At 45.2% G+C, this 12,601-nt stretch overlaps 1 protein-coding gene across 1 annotated transcript in view; it reads left to right on the top strand.

Moving 5' to 3' along the window:
- Positions 1–1,209: 1,209 nt before the first annotated feature.
- The window catches only part of ptch1 (patched 1), a 54,835-nt gene continuing 43,443 nt past the window's right edge, over positions 1,210–12,601 (top strand). Inside the window, exons 1-2 of the mRNA XM_067612649.1 lie at positions 1,210–2,442; positions 3,950–4,142. Of these exons, the coding sequence (XP_067468750.1) occupies positions 2,272–2,442; positions 3,950–4,142 (364 nt within the window). The 5' untranslated portion in view covers positions 1,210–2,271. The remainder of the gene's footprint in view (positions 2,443–3,949; positions 4,143–12,601) is intronic.

Genomic DNA, 12,601 nt, shown 5'->3' with positions numbered 1-12,601 from the left:
GGGACCACCCACGTGGCCAGAAAGGAACAGCCATGTAATTGTGTGTGAACCTTTTTTCCCGACGCAGAGCAGGATGCCTGCGCGACCAAGACGGATTACAATGCGTCCGACTCTTTTTTTCTCCTCACAACAGTAGCGCAGTTCTTTTTTATCTTCATCATAACTGACACGTTTCGGACTCCATGGGGGGCGGATATCTACCGGATTTGTCCAGAAAGCTTTTCCCACCTGGACGGAAGATGGTAAGTGCGCGGCTGGCAGCCAGACGAGCCGCTGCTGAGCGCTCTGATGCCTCAGGTGTGAAGTCTGGGCCGGTTGATACTCTGGTCCATCAAGTCGTTACACTGGTTAATTACTACTCCATCCCTTTGTTTTATGTCTGTTTTATTTCATTCTACTCATATAGATATATTAGTCTGGTGTGGGTTCAGCTTAAATTATTTTGTTTGATTTTTTTTCCTAAGGAAAGCGTAGACCGTGGTTGAACTACTCAATTATCTTAGATTTAATTTCACTTTTTTCCTGATTGTTAATTTGATGTTAAGGACATGACATTTAGAGAAACGGATGTTTTGAACATATGAATAAGTTGATCTCTTCAAGCTGACAACCCTTTAAATCCATAGCTATGCGCTTATTTTGTCTGTTATTGTGCAAAAAAAAAAAAATCCTCCAGGTTTTAAGGGCCCACCGAGAAAAGAAGGCTATTTCCCTACTGCAGTACGCTACTTGATAATATTCATATTGATGAAATGAACAGTGTGATCATTGGGCTATCTGAATTTCATACATCAGTGCGTTTAACATAGCATGCTGCGTAATGCGTAAAAATACGTCTTGTGCATTTTTCTCTGCAGCTGGTCTGTGTGAAATATTACTATGATACTGAGAAAATTTACTGTTACTTATTTTGAACTAGATCCACATACTTGCACTACTGTGGTATTTTGAAACTGAATAACAGCAGGCTCTATCAATAAAATGGATAATAAATTTGGGACAACTATACATGTCCATGCGTAATTGCGCATAAATCAAAAATCTTTAATAGACAGTGACTTTATAAAAATGTAATCTATATTTTACCCAGTTGTTTGTGTATACAGTCTTTGTCAAAAGAAGATCATTTTGCAAGTTATAGCCTACATTGTTGGATGTTGCCTTTAACATGTGATTGGAGACATCTTATACACCACTGCCAACCGAGCTGTTTATTACAGGTTAGATGTATTTTATCATTCTGACCATAACTTTATTCTTTCAAATCCAAAAAATGGTTTATGTTTATGTTTATTTCAAGAATTGTTTAATTCATGTCTACCAGGACATGAAATGTGTTTTGCACACTTATAGAATAACATATATACTACAGTGGGGCTGTAACACCGACACTAAACTGTAGGACCTCCCCTTGAACCGCTGTAATTTGAGGCTCAGCTACTACCATCATGGTGGTGAGGTAGGGGGGGGAAAATCAAAGTTAAAAACTGCAGTTCTGACATTCCTCGGCGCCCCTCCGACGCACAGACGGTGTACCTTGCTTCAGACTTCAGGTCTTCTCCTTGACACGCTTCTCTCTAGCGGCAGGGCGATGTGTGGAAACCCAAGACACCAAACGCACCGAGCGGGTTTAGCTCTCTGCGAGCCTCCCCTGAAGTTGGAGATGCACACATGAGGTCTCTCTGCCTGGGTGGTCTCTACTTTAGTGAGCTGTTGCTAAGCAGCTAATAATAGTCGTGTTTGCTGAGTAATTTTTGCCCTTCTGGAACCAATCAGATGCAAGAAAGTCCTGCAATCTGACAGCCCTAGAGGCGGGATCTCGAGTCTTTTTTTTCCCTTTCACCCCTCCTCCTTCTCTGCCTCCAAATGGAGAGAGGTCTTTTTCTCCTCTTCTATTGAATCTCAGAGTTGGCCGTGACGCGCGGCCCAGGGGAAGACCACATAGATCTCCCCAGAATGCTACGACCATCCAGGCTACTTACCCGACGACTTGTGTATGGGAATCACTTTGTGCACCTCGCTTTTTGAGAGAAACTTACTTTTTTTAAGAGACACGGTGAATGCGGTGAAAGCGGTGGAGACCTCCGGATCACGAAATGTTGGGATGGAAGGCGCAGACTTTGACTCGCCGTCTCCAACAGGAGTATGAAGTCCTACTTCACTGGTGTGAGGTCTCCGAGAGTAAAACTTTGTTGCCTTGGGATATCGCTACACGCTTTCGGGGAAATACAATAAAGTGGGAAACGATAACCATCTCGCAGTCCCCGCAACATGGCCTCGGCTGCTAATGCGCCCTCCGAGCAGGAAAACAGAGACCCCGACCGGCCGAGGATAACGCGGAGGAACAGGGGGGACTATACCCGCAACACACCGCTGGATTTGGAGTATTTGCAGCGGCCGAGTTACTGCGATGCGGATTTTGCTTTGGAGCAAATATCGGAGGTGCTTATTTCACATCTTAACAGGGCAGGAGCTTTGTGGTCTTGGTTTTATTGTGTTCGCCGTAAAAAGTGGCCAAACTATATCCAGTCGCTGCTAGGTAACGGGACGGGCTGGGTAGGGGATCACAGGGGTAAGGCAAGGTTGTAGAAAGCGCAGGTTGTTTTGTTTTATTTAGTGCAACATTTAGACTCTGTCTCTGCACCCGGCTTCTGGACGCCAAACACGTTTGTTTTGTAAATTCAAATCAGTCGATTGTTTTTTTGATACAACATCTCAACCTATAACGGTGTGAGAGCAGGCAAAACATGCAGCTTTCACTCACAGGCAACACTACCATTGACCGTTTCCCAACAACCAACCTGCCGCTTTTCTGCTTATGAGCTGCGTAAAAGTTTTGGTGGCTGAGTTACACTTGCGTATGACCGTATCTAGACTTGGGCGACTCGCGTAAAGAGGAAAAAAAATCCATGTGGCTGCCCTCTTCCGTTCACAAATATTGTGAGTCCCCCTGTGATGGCTCCTCCACTCCCCTGCAGGCCGGAACACACGAGCTGCTGGACGGGGAGTGGAGTTGTGTGTGGTGGTATTTGTGGGTTTTACATGCACTCAGGATATTTAATATCGCCGATCGGTGTGTGTGTGTGTGTGTCTGTGTGTGGGAGAGTGTCAGTCTACTTAAATGACAAATCACAGTACTCCCAAAATATATTACTTTTTGTGGGCTGGGGAGCATATAGAGCCTTTATTACCCTATTCTAGGGATTTAACTGAGTTTTTACAGGACTGCTACAAAAGCAAAGCTGAATTTTAAGACCCTGTAGGCTATTATTTTGCATAAGGACGTCTGTGTGTGAAATATACACAGGGGAGGCTTATTATGAAAAGGCCTCCCACTGTCTACTGGTGACTTGACAGCTATCTCCTTTTATTTACCTCCGTCCACGCTGGAGGTCCAGCTGCAAACCCTTTTTTTTTTGGAGCAGCGCAGCACAAACATGTGACACCTACTTACTATCAGTCTTTCCGGATCAGCTTCTTCATATTTGATCACTGGCCAGTGAAATGACAGAAATGGATCAGGCTGTGAGTGGGTTACCTGTAAGGGGGGGTGAAAATATCTTATGTTTTGCATGTGTCTTACTAAGGTTACAGTTTACACATGTTGTTGATGTGATGGAACCTGTGGCTCTCACTCTGGGGAGTCTTCAGTGGTTTCCAGGCGGTCGCCAGCAGATGTGTATATTCAATCACTATAGACAGACAAGGGGATGTGTCTCATTGTTTTGACTGGAGCCCCTATTTCCATTAAATATTTGAAGTCTAATAATGACATTTTAATGATTGTTTTCTCACATGGAGTGTGTGTGGCACCAGGCTTTATCAGCCATTTCCTTGTCTTATGACACTAACCCTTTTTTTTCTTTAAACCTATGGACTCACCTGTCCAGGTAAGTGCTGTGTTCATGTTCTAATTGACAGTAACACTTTGACTCTTGTCTCATTGTAGGGGAAGGCGACTGGGAGGAAAGCACCTCTATGGCTGAGAGCGAAGTTCCAGAGACTTTTATTCAGGCTGGGCTGTTACATACAAAAGAACTGCGGAAAGTTTTTGGTTGTGGGCCTCATGATTTTTGGAGCTTTCGCTGTGGGCTTACGGGCAGCTAATTTGGAGACGGACGTGGAGAAACTCTGGGTAGAAGGTAAGACACTCTGATTCATTAGTATCTGTTTTTGACAGGTTGAAAAGTGTATCTGTGATTCTAGTGTGTGTGTGTTTGGATGTAAGATGCTGAAACTGTTGTGCTTTTCAATATGTTTGGATGGACATGTGATGGGTTAGATTGGAGGATGAGAAGGATGGTGGATGCTACTGAACAAGCCAGGGGGATTGTTTATTGTTTGGGCCCTGGCGAGTGGCCAAGTCAAACTTGAGAAATTCTTTTATTTATCCCAACATACTTGCAGCTTTGGTTTTCAAACCATGTTAAATGCATGCACAAGATGTGCAAGAGGTGACTGTAACTGCGCTCAGAAGTAAGGTTGTAATTAAGTTCATAAGCAGCTTTTGGGGTAGAGGAAATTTTTGTCAAAGCCGCCATTTTGTGAGAGTGTGTGAGTGAGTGTGTGTGAGTGTGTGTCTGCCTGCCCCCAGCAGTTGAATGCTCAAAGACTGTGTGTGGTCCCGTTTTGGACAGCTCTCAACTTTCCAAAAAGATTTGTCTCCGGCTGCAGGGAAAAAGCGGAGTGAGGACAGGAACTCGTGTTTGTGGAGTGGATAGGCTGCTCACTTGTTGTTTTTTTTTTTTTTTTTTTTTTCCAGAAGCAACTTATGAAGAATGAAATTCTTTTTAAAGAAAAAAAAAAAGGAACACTGCGTATGGGTGGTGCTTGGGGGGTAAGAGGAAGGGGCTGTGCTTTTTTCCTTTCCTTTGATCCGCATTCCAGCACTTAGGGCTAGAGTTGGCTGGTGTAGTCATGAATGGAGGAGCAGATTTTGCTGCTGAGATATTGAATTGAAATATTTTTGGGGCATTTAAAAAAAAAAAAAAAAAAAGAAGGTATTTACACATGTGCGGTTGTCATGTTTGTGTTGTGACTTTTCTGGTTTCTCTTCCTCTTTTCAGCACCCTGCTTTAAATCTCAAAGATATAGTTAATGAGATCAAACATTAAAGCAGACTGATTCCCCGTACAGATCAAACTCCTCACCTCCTCGCCGGGATGGCTGTTCTCTCGTTGCATGCTGCTGCAGGGGGTCTGACAGACAGCGTGTTCTTGTAATCGGTGGCGCAGGCGCAGTTGGCAGCAGTTTAGGCAGAGGGGAGCCTCTTCAGTGCAGGTCTTCTCATTTTAGTGAGAGGGACACACTGTTTTCACCCCCTTTTCACATGTAAGACCACAGTCAGAGTAGTATGGATGGAACTGAATGTTATCACAGGCTCTACAATACATCCTCTAGTACTAACTACAGACTGGCATTCAGTGCTGAAACTGATTAGTCAATAAAGTGAATGACAGAACATTAATTACTGGCTTTTTGATGAGAAAAATAATCACATATTTGCTTGGAACAACCTTTTTTTTGTGATGATTGTCAGTTTGTTTTGTTTCATATTGAGTTTTTGACAACTGGTCAAACACAATAAGAGATTGAGAGACATCACTTCAGGATTTGTTAATTTGTGCTTAACATTTGTCTTTATTGACTCCTCAATGTCAAGCTATTGCTTATTCTGGAAGCTCCTCCAGAAGAAGTGTATTTAGCCATATTTAGGCAAACGTATTATTGGAAGTATACCGAGCGTAGCAGATGATAGATGAGAGCATAGCTGATGTTTCAATGGACTTTTTGACACTTTTGTAAAAACTTGGAACATTGTTACACATTGTAACTGACATGATTTCAAACTAAACACAGCTGCTGTTCTTCATGAAGCAGCAAACTGCTTCATGAAGCATGAAGGGTGATTTTTTTTTTTTTTTTATGCTCAAAAGATATACAATGTGGGGTGAATTTTTTCAGGTGAACTAATTTATCAAGTAGAAAAACTTTTCTTTTTACAGCTGCTCAAATGTGAGGATCTGCTGCTTCTCTTTGTTTCCTATCATTTGAATGATGTGAAATTCAATTTGAAGTCATTAATACGGGTTGTGTTAGTTTGTGATTTGTCACTACTCGGTTAATTGTTAAGGATAGTTATTAGTTGCAGCTCTGCTGGCATTACACCAAATTCATTGGCAGTTTTACATATGAATAATTAGCTTGGAGCTTCTGTCAGGTCTTCGCTGCTGTCTTTCACAGAAGTCACACCATAAAGTCTTGGCACTGACAGAACGGGTTAGCTTCATGTTGAACACAAGAGACAGTAAAAATCAAGTTTAGTGACCTCTGGTAGACGTTTACAACATGGACTCACACTGATACAGAGACCTGCACATGCACACACACTGACAAAAAGACAGGGCTGCAGTGGTTTCCTAGGTCCCAGTACGTGAGGGGTTCCAGATGTTGGTAGGGAGAGATCTGTTTGTTTAGATTAGACTGCACAGCTGAGGGATAGATTAGTTCTGCCTGGACCGTGGAACGCTGTGCTGGGCCGTGCTGGGGGACTGGCCCATCGTCCGAGAGGAAAAAGAGGAGAGAGGAGGAGAGGACAGAGCGGCTGTTTATGTTTCATTTGGAACTGCCCTCCGCAGGCGACCCATGAACGACCCCTCCTGGAAGCTGTGTGGCCTGTGGACGCACGCACAGACACGCACGCGCGCGCACACACACACACACACACACACACACAGACACACAAACACCCTCATCATATTAGATCTCTCAATTCTCCTACAATTGAGTGGAGCCACATTTTTACATCTCATGTCGTGTCTGTCGTCACCTGCTTTCTGGTAGTGCCGAGGCAGCCGGGTGACTGGAGCTGGCCAGTGTGTTTATTCTACACACTGTCACGTGCTGCAGCTTTCACAGGGATTGTCTCTTCTCACACAGTGCTCACTCAGCTCTGTTTATAAACACTCAGACACAGGAAGTTCTGTTTATTAGACAAAGCGACAGAGACCAATTGGGAGTTAGACGCACGCTTGCACAAAGAGGCGATTGTGTCAAGCCTTTAAGGATCTACGGGGGTTCGTGTTCTGCTAAACATTTGGCAAAGGATAATCAATTATTTTTTAAGTCTTTTTTTTTCCCCCCTTGACATGAAAATGATAGTGGTGTGTATTCGGGGCAGATTGCCTCCACACTACAGATAAATGCTGTGTTTATGTCCACTGTGGCGCTCACAGGAAATTATTATCTGAAACAGGAAGTTGTAGTATTGTGGTTTCCAAACTTAATCTCCCTACACACAAACGTGGTTGGCTGCCCTCCGTGTGCTTTCCTCAGTGTCGGAACACATGCATACTGGCCCGGCTACGACTTCAGATACATCCTCAGTTTCAAATTGCAGATGATTCCGGATGATCTTGTGATGATTAACTATAAGCCGCATCCACGGAGCAGAGACGTGGAAGAGAGGAATAAGACCCCTTTAGAGTTCCTCCTGGCCACAAATGGAAAATGGAGCCATCCCTTGGCATTCTGGGTTAAGGCAAACACAGGCCAAATTGTAAAGAAAATAGCAGCACCGCCTGCCTCTAATTAAAACAGTATCACGTAAACATTGGCCTTCCTGTAGGACGGCCCCTCACTCTATCGTTTGGTTTCTGTGCTGAGAGAGAGGGGCTAGAGATGTGGCTCGGGCTGGGCTGTGGTTGTGGGGCTGTGTTGATGGGGGAGAGACGGTACGGAGAGGAGAGAATTTGGAAGTGGGGCTTTTGAAGCTTGAGCTCTGGGCAAGGGTTGAAGTTGAAACTGGGGGTGCAGCAGATGAGCTGGAGCTGTCCTGTAATCTGGGCTGAGTTGTGGTTAGCCGGTAGCTTTAGCATAGACTAAAGAGGATGGGGCCCATAGCATTCAGAGGATGTCTTTTGTTTTCATTGGACACTTGAGTTGAGCTACACAGAGAATATGTGTGAGTGATTCCAGTTGAAATGAGTTTATGGTCCGCAGATTTATGGCCTGGACTGGGGCACAGGGCTATGGATTGTAGTCTCAAGGCCACAGACTGAGGGGCGGCCCCCAGCCCCGGAGCGCTTTCTTGGGGGGCATAGTGTAGAGGCCAGGGGCTACGGGGGTAGACCCCTGGGACCCTGAGGTCATCTCGTAGAGGCCCCACTATTTAAAACCTCACCTGATACTCACCCTGTGGCCTGGGTGCAGAGTGAAGACTCACAGCAGAGGGGTGGGTGGTGGAGGATGGTAGGGGTGGAAGAAATGCAGCAGAAGTAGCAGCTGTCACCAAGCATTGTTTGTGTCCTGTATGTTCGTGTGTGTGTGTGTGTGTGTCTCTATGTGTTATGTATGCCTTTATGTGTGCATCACATGGGCCAGATGTTGGTGAGGGAGAGTGTTAGCATGCATTGTTCTTCTGTATCAATATTTATTATGAATTTGTGTTTAACCTTTTGACATCTGTCCTCCAGCAGAGGGCAGTGAATATGATATAACTGTTGCTTTAATCTCTGAAATACTGTATAATAATTTTAACTCAAATAAATTTACATCAGCTTTAATGACTATTTGAATATCTGTTCAGGAATGACAAGAGAAAAAGAGGTAAAGAGCCAATTCAAAGTCACTTTCCCTTGATGACTCATGATTTATTATCCGTCTGACTGACTTAGCGCTGATATCAATATTGTTAAAATGGTGCCAATCCACTCTGAGCCTGATTTAACTACAGTCTGATAGGACTTAACTTTTTTCTCAAACAACCCACCCCCCCACACCCCCACCCCTCCCTCACATGTCTGTTTTGTATCTAGTGTGATTAAGAGCTGAGTTGACAGAGTTGGTGGTTGTTTTTTTGTTGTGCTGGTAATGGCGGTGGAGAAGGGAGTGGTATAATGTTAAGTGCATGCGGAAGAAGCCTTGACATCCTTTCTTGTGGAAGAAGATGAGGAGGAGGAAGAGGAGGAGTGCCCTGAATGTGGCGTCTCCACTGAGAGGATTGTGGTTTGCATGATTGAATTATCCAGCTTTTGATGTGTATGGGAGCATTGATACATGCATGGATGCACGCGCACACACACACACACATTAACATGTGCAGAGAAGCTTTGGAGTTTTGGTTCTGTGAATGAGTAGGTGGTTGACCAGGGTTTGCATGGCAGGCTATTTCTAAGGGCCTCTCTTTGCTATTTTCTCTTCTTTATTCATCTGTTTTCCTCCTTCTTTTTCTTTTTCTCTCTCTTTCTTTCACTCCGTCTCTCACGCTCTATCTCCGACCGCTTTCATTCGGCAGCCGCAAGCAATCAAACACACAAATGCGCCCACACCCAATATTTTTTCCTAGTTTGCACAAAATACACAACACAGATTCATCTATCTTTCTCTTTGCACCTCTTTCACTCTCTCTCACCAACTTAGGCAGTCACACACAAATGTGTACGTGCACACATACACCCGCACACTTTTTACATTTTCCAAACTGGACTCAATTAAGTTTGTGTTTATCAGTTCACTACAAACAGGATTAAACCTCTGTAGAAGGAATAACATTCCAGCGTGTTGTGTTAAACTTTACGAGTTGATGAAAAGTACAGGCTAGCTGGTGAGGGATTTAGTGTGGGGAAACATTGCGCCTCTGGTACTGTACACAGACTTACAGCGCTGTTTTCTCAAGCTAGCTCTCCCTCATTTGAAAGCAGCTTTGTGTATATTAGCCCTACCTGGCAAAGTAAATGTGAAATAACTTTTAAAAATCTGCTTGTTAACCATGCTGTGTGTGTGTCCCTGTATGTGTGTGTGTGTGTGTGTGAGCTCTCGAGGCGAGCGCACTCCCATTCACAAACGACATCCTGAGATGCCTCCAAGCTCTCTGTTTACATTTTGCATTCTTTCAGGCGCTCTTATTCAAAAACCAGAGCCCTGCGAATGACCGACCACAGGAGACTGTGGAGAGAATTACCCTCCCCCCTCTACCTCTCTTTCTCTCTCTCTCCCTCGCTCTCGTATCCCTCTCTTTTCCTCTCTGCCAGAAAGGTCTCTCTCTTTACCCGAGTCCCCCCCCCCCCCCTCCCTTCCACCACCACCACCCCCTCCACCCCCCCTTCCCCTCCCACCACCACCACCACTCCCCCGTCCCTGGCTGGAGAGAGTGGCCTCAGAATGCCAGATGTATTACAGAGTGAGCCACGGCAATGTAAACACTCAGCCCTGCCATGAGAGCAGGGTGGTCTGGCCTCCCTCCTTCCCTTCCCTCCCCTCCAAACCCTCCCTCCCTCTTCCCCTTTCCTCTCTTCCCTCCCTCACAGTGCTGACTGCCAGAGGGGTGGAGAAAGTACAAAACAGCAGAGGGAGAGAGAGAGAGAGAAAGTGTGTGTGTGTGTGTGTGTGTGCGCTGGGGGGAGATTGAGCGAGGGAAGAAGCAGGAGTATAGTAGCGGTAGTGTGTTTGTGTTTTGGCTGCAGTGCCTACCGTACACTAGGAGAGAGATTGGAGTGTGGATTGATGCTTTTCAGACGGCAGCACAGAGCATTTTTCATGCAAACATACTATAAACATCTCCAAACTGTCTGTGCAGTTGGAATTTTTTAGCCCCTCTGGCACACATGGGTTACGTAGCAGTATAGTTCATTGCAATTCCTACGGCACAACGTCATAGAATCTGGCAGCAACAGCAATTACACCAGTACCACACATGCACACGCAAGGCATGAAGATAAAGAGATATAAAATGTTTCCTCTCTCAGATGATTGAGATGCTTGGAGCTCCAGAATGAGTCACTGTGCGTTTGGACAGGGGCAACACTTGTGACCCAACACGATAGGATGTTTTGTTTTTGGTAGCAAGGGCTGATGAGTGTCACATTTTCAGTTGTTTTGATGTTTTGCATTGTAGACAGTTAAGCCATGTTCAGGGCTGCTCATAATAAGTGCAGAAATGTACTTATGTGCACATCACATCCTATGATTAGGCAAGGTGTAAACATCTTAGAAACGTTTACTCAATCTGTAGTTTGTCTTTTTATCACTATTTCTATATTATGATGGATCAAATGACTGTGTCTTATGTGAAACGGGTTGCTCAGAGTGACAAAGTGAATCTGCAATTTCCCTCAAAATCATGATCGCAAAGGTTAGGGATTCCCTAGAAAATTTCTGGCAAGACTGAAACACTTCGAAAAGAGATACAACTTCTGTTTGTCTTTGTTTCTTCCATTCATGCTCTCTGTGTGATTCTGTCTGTGTCTTTTATTCCACACTTTGGAATGTGTGATTTTGGGATACCTGGAATCATGGGCCATCTTTCCAGGAAATGACAGAGAGATGGCTGGTTGAGATTGGCTGTTCAGGCTCGTGTCACGGTCTGTTATGGCTGGGCTGTAGGCCAATCACAGGGCAGTTAATGCAGCAGTGGGAGAGGGCTCACCTGGCTTGCATTCAACAGGCACTGACAGGCGATATGGGAGAGTTTTCACAAGATTTTCGGATTGTTCATTATTTTTTAATGTCTTGTTTTACTTGTCAAGAGAGTGTTACTATCTCTGGTGATTGTATAGCGCTTTTACATCACCCTTAATCCCAGTATAATCAAATCCCACATGTCCTGTTGGTCACATACAACAATTAACACATAATCTTACTGGACATCTTGGTTTTTTTGTAATTGTACCCCAACCACTGCATACAGGCCTGCGCACCCCTGCACACTCTACAAACACAGATTTTCTGTCAGCGTTTTCTTCCCCTACTACTCTTTCCAATGCTCTGTGAATCCATTGGCACTGAATAGTTTTGGGGGGGGTTTTCGGGGTGGAGGTGGGGGGTTGGGAGGGGAGAGTGGGACCTGAATGAAGGCAGCAACGTGGAAGAATCTGCCCATTGAGGAGTGTGTGAATGTACACCTTGGGCCCAGGGGAAGCTGCATTGGGAGCCAGCCGACTGCTAAATACACCCATTTTAGGGGCTGCAGGGGCCGGACAGGTGATTAGCATAATCAGGGGCGAGGGGAGCCATACATATGGTAATGCTGGAGTTGGGGGGTGAGGGTTGGTGGTATGGGTGGGGGTTCGGAGAGGAGAGGAGGATGGGGGGGGGGGGGGGGGGGGGCAGGGGTTGGCAGCTGGGGTGTCACATTTGTGTCAGGGGTCGGAGTGCTCGGGGGTGTGTGGCTGCATAAGGAGACACTACAGCTGCACGTCAGAGCATTTCCCTTCTCTGTTTCCTAACATTTCTCAGTTTTACTCTCCTTTTTTCTCTCTCTCATTCCCTCAATTTCCCACCTCTTCTTTCTTAAAACTCTCTCTTTATCTACCTTGCTTGTTTTACCCTTCCTCTGTGTGGCAGCCCCCTCCTCTCTAAAAATTGAAAGGAGATTGGGAGAGTGAGAGGGGGAGAGAGCAACAGAGTGAGAGGGGCTCACCCTGGGTCAGATAGGGTCTCAGCTCTCAGTGAGGCCTTTCATCACATATTTGTGGCTGTGTGCACACCTGCATTGCAGAGCCCACATTCAAAACTACTATTACTGCTGTGTATACTGCTCTGCATGCTGCTAGTACAACTATTACTGCTTGTACCACTGCTGGTGCTACCGCATGGCAAGAGT

Source organism: Thunnus thynnus, chromosome 2, assembly GCF_963924715.1.
Source record: "Thunnus thynnus chromosome 2, fThuThy2.1, whole genome shotgun sequence".
In the NCBI taxonomy this organism is placed as follows: Eukaryota; Metazoa; Chordata; class Actinopteri; order Scombriformes; family Scombridae; genus Thunnus; species Thunnus thynnus.
Note: the sequence above shows the minus strand (reverse complement) of the source record. Positions and strands in the feature narration are given on the sequence as shown.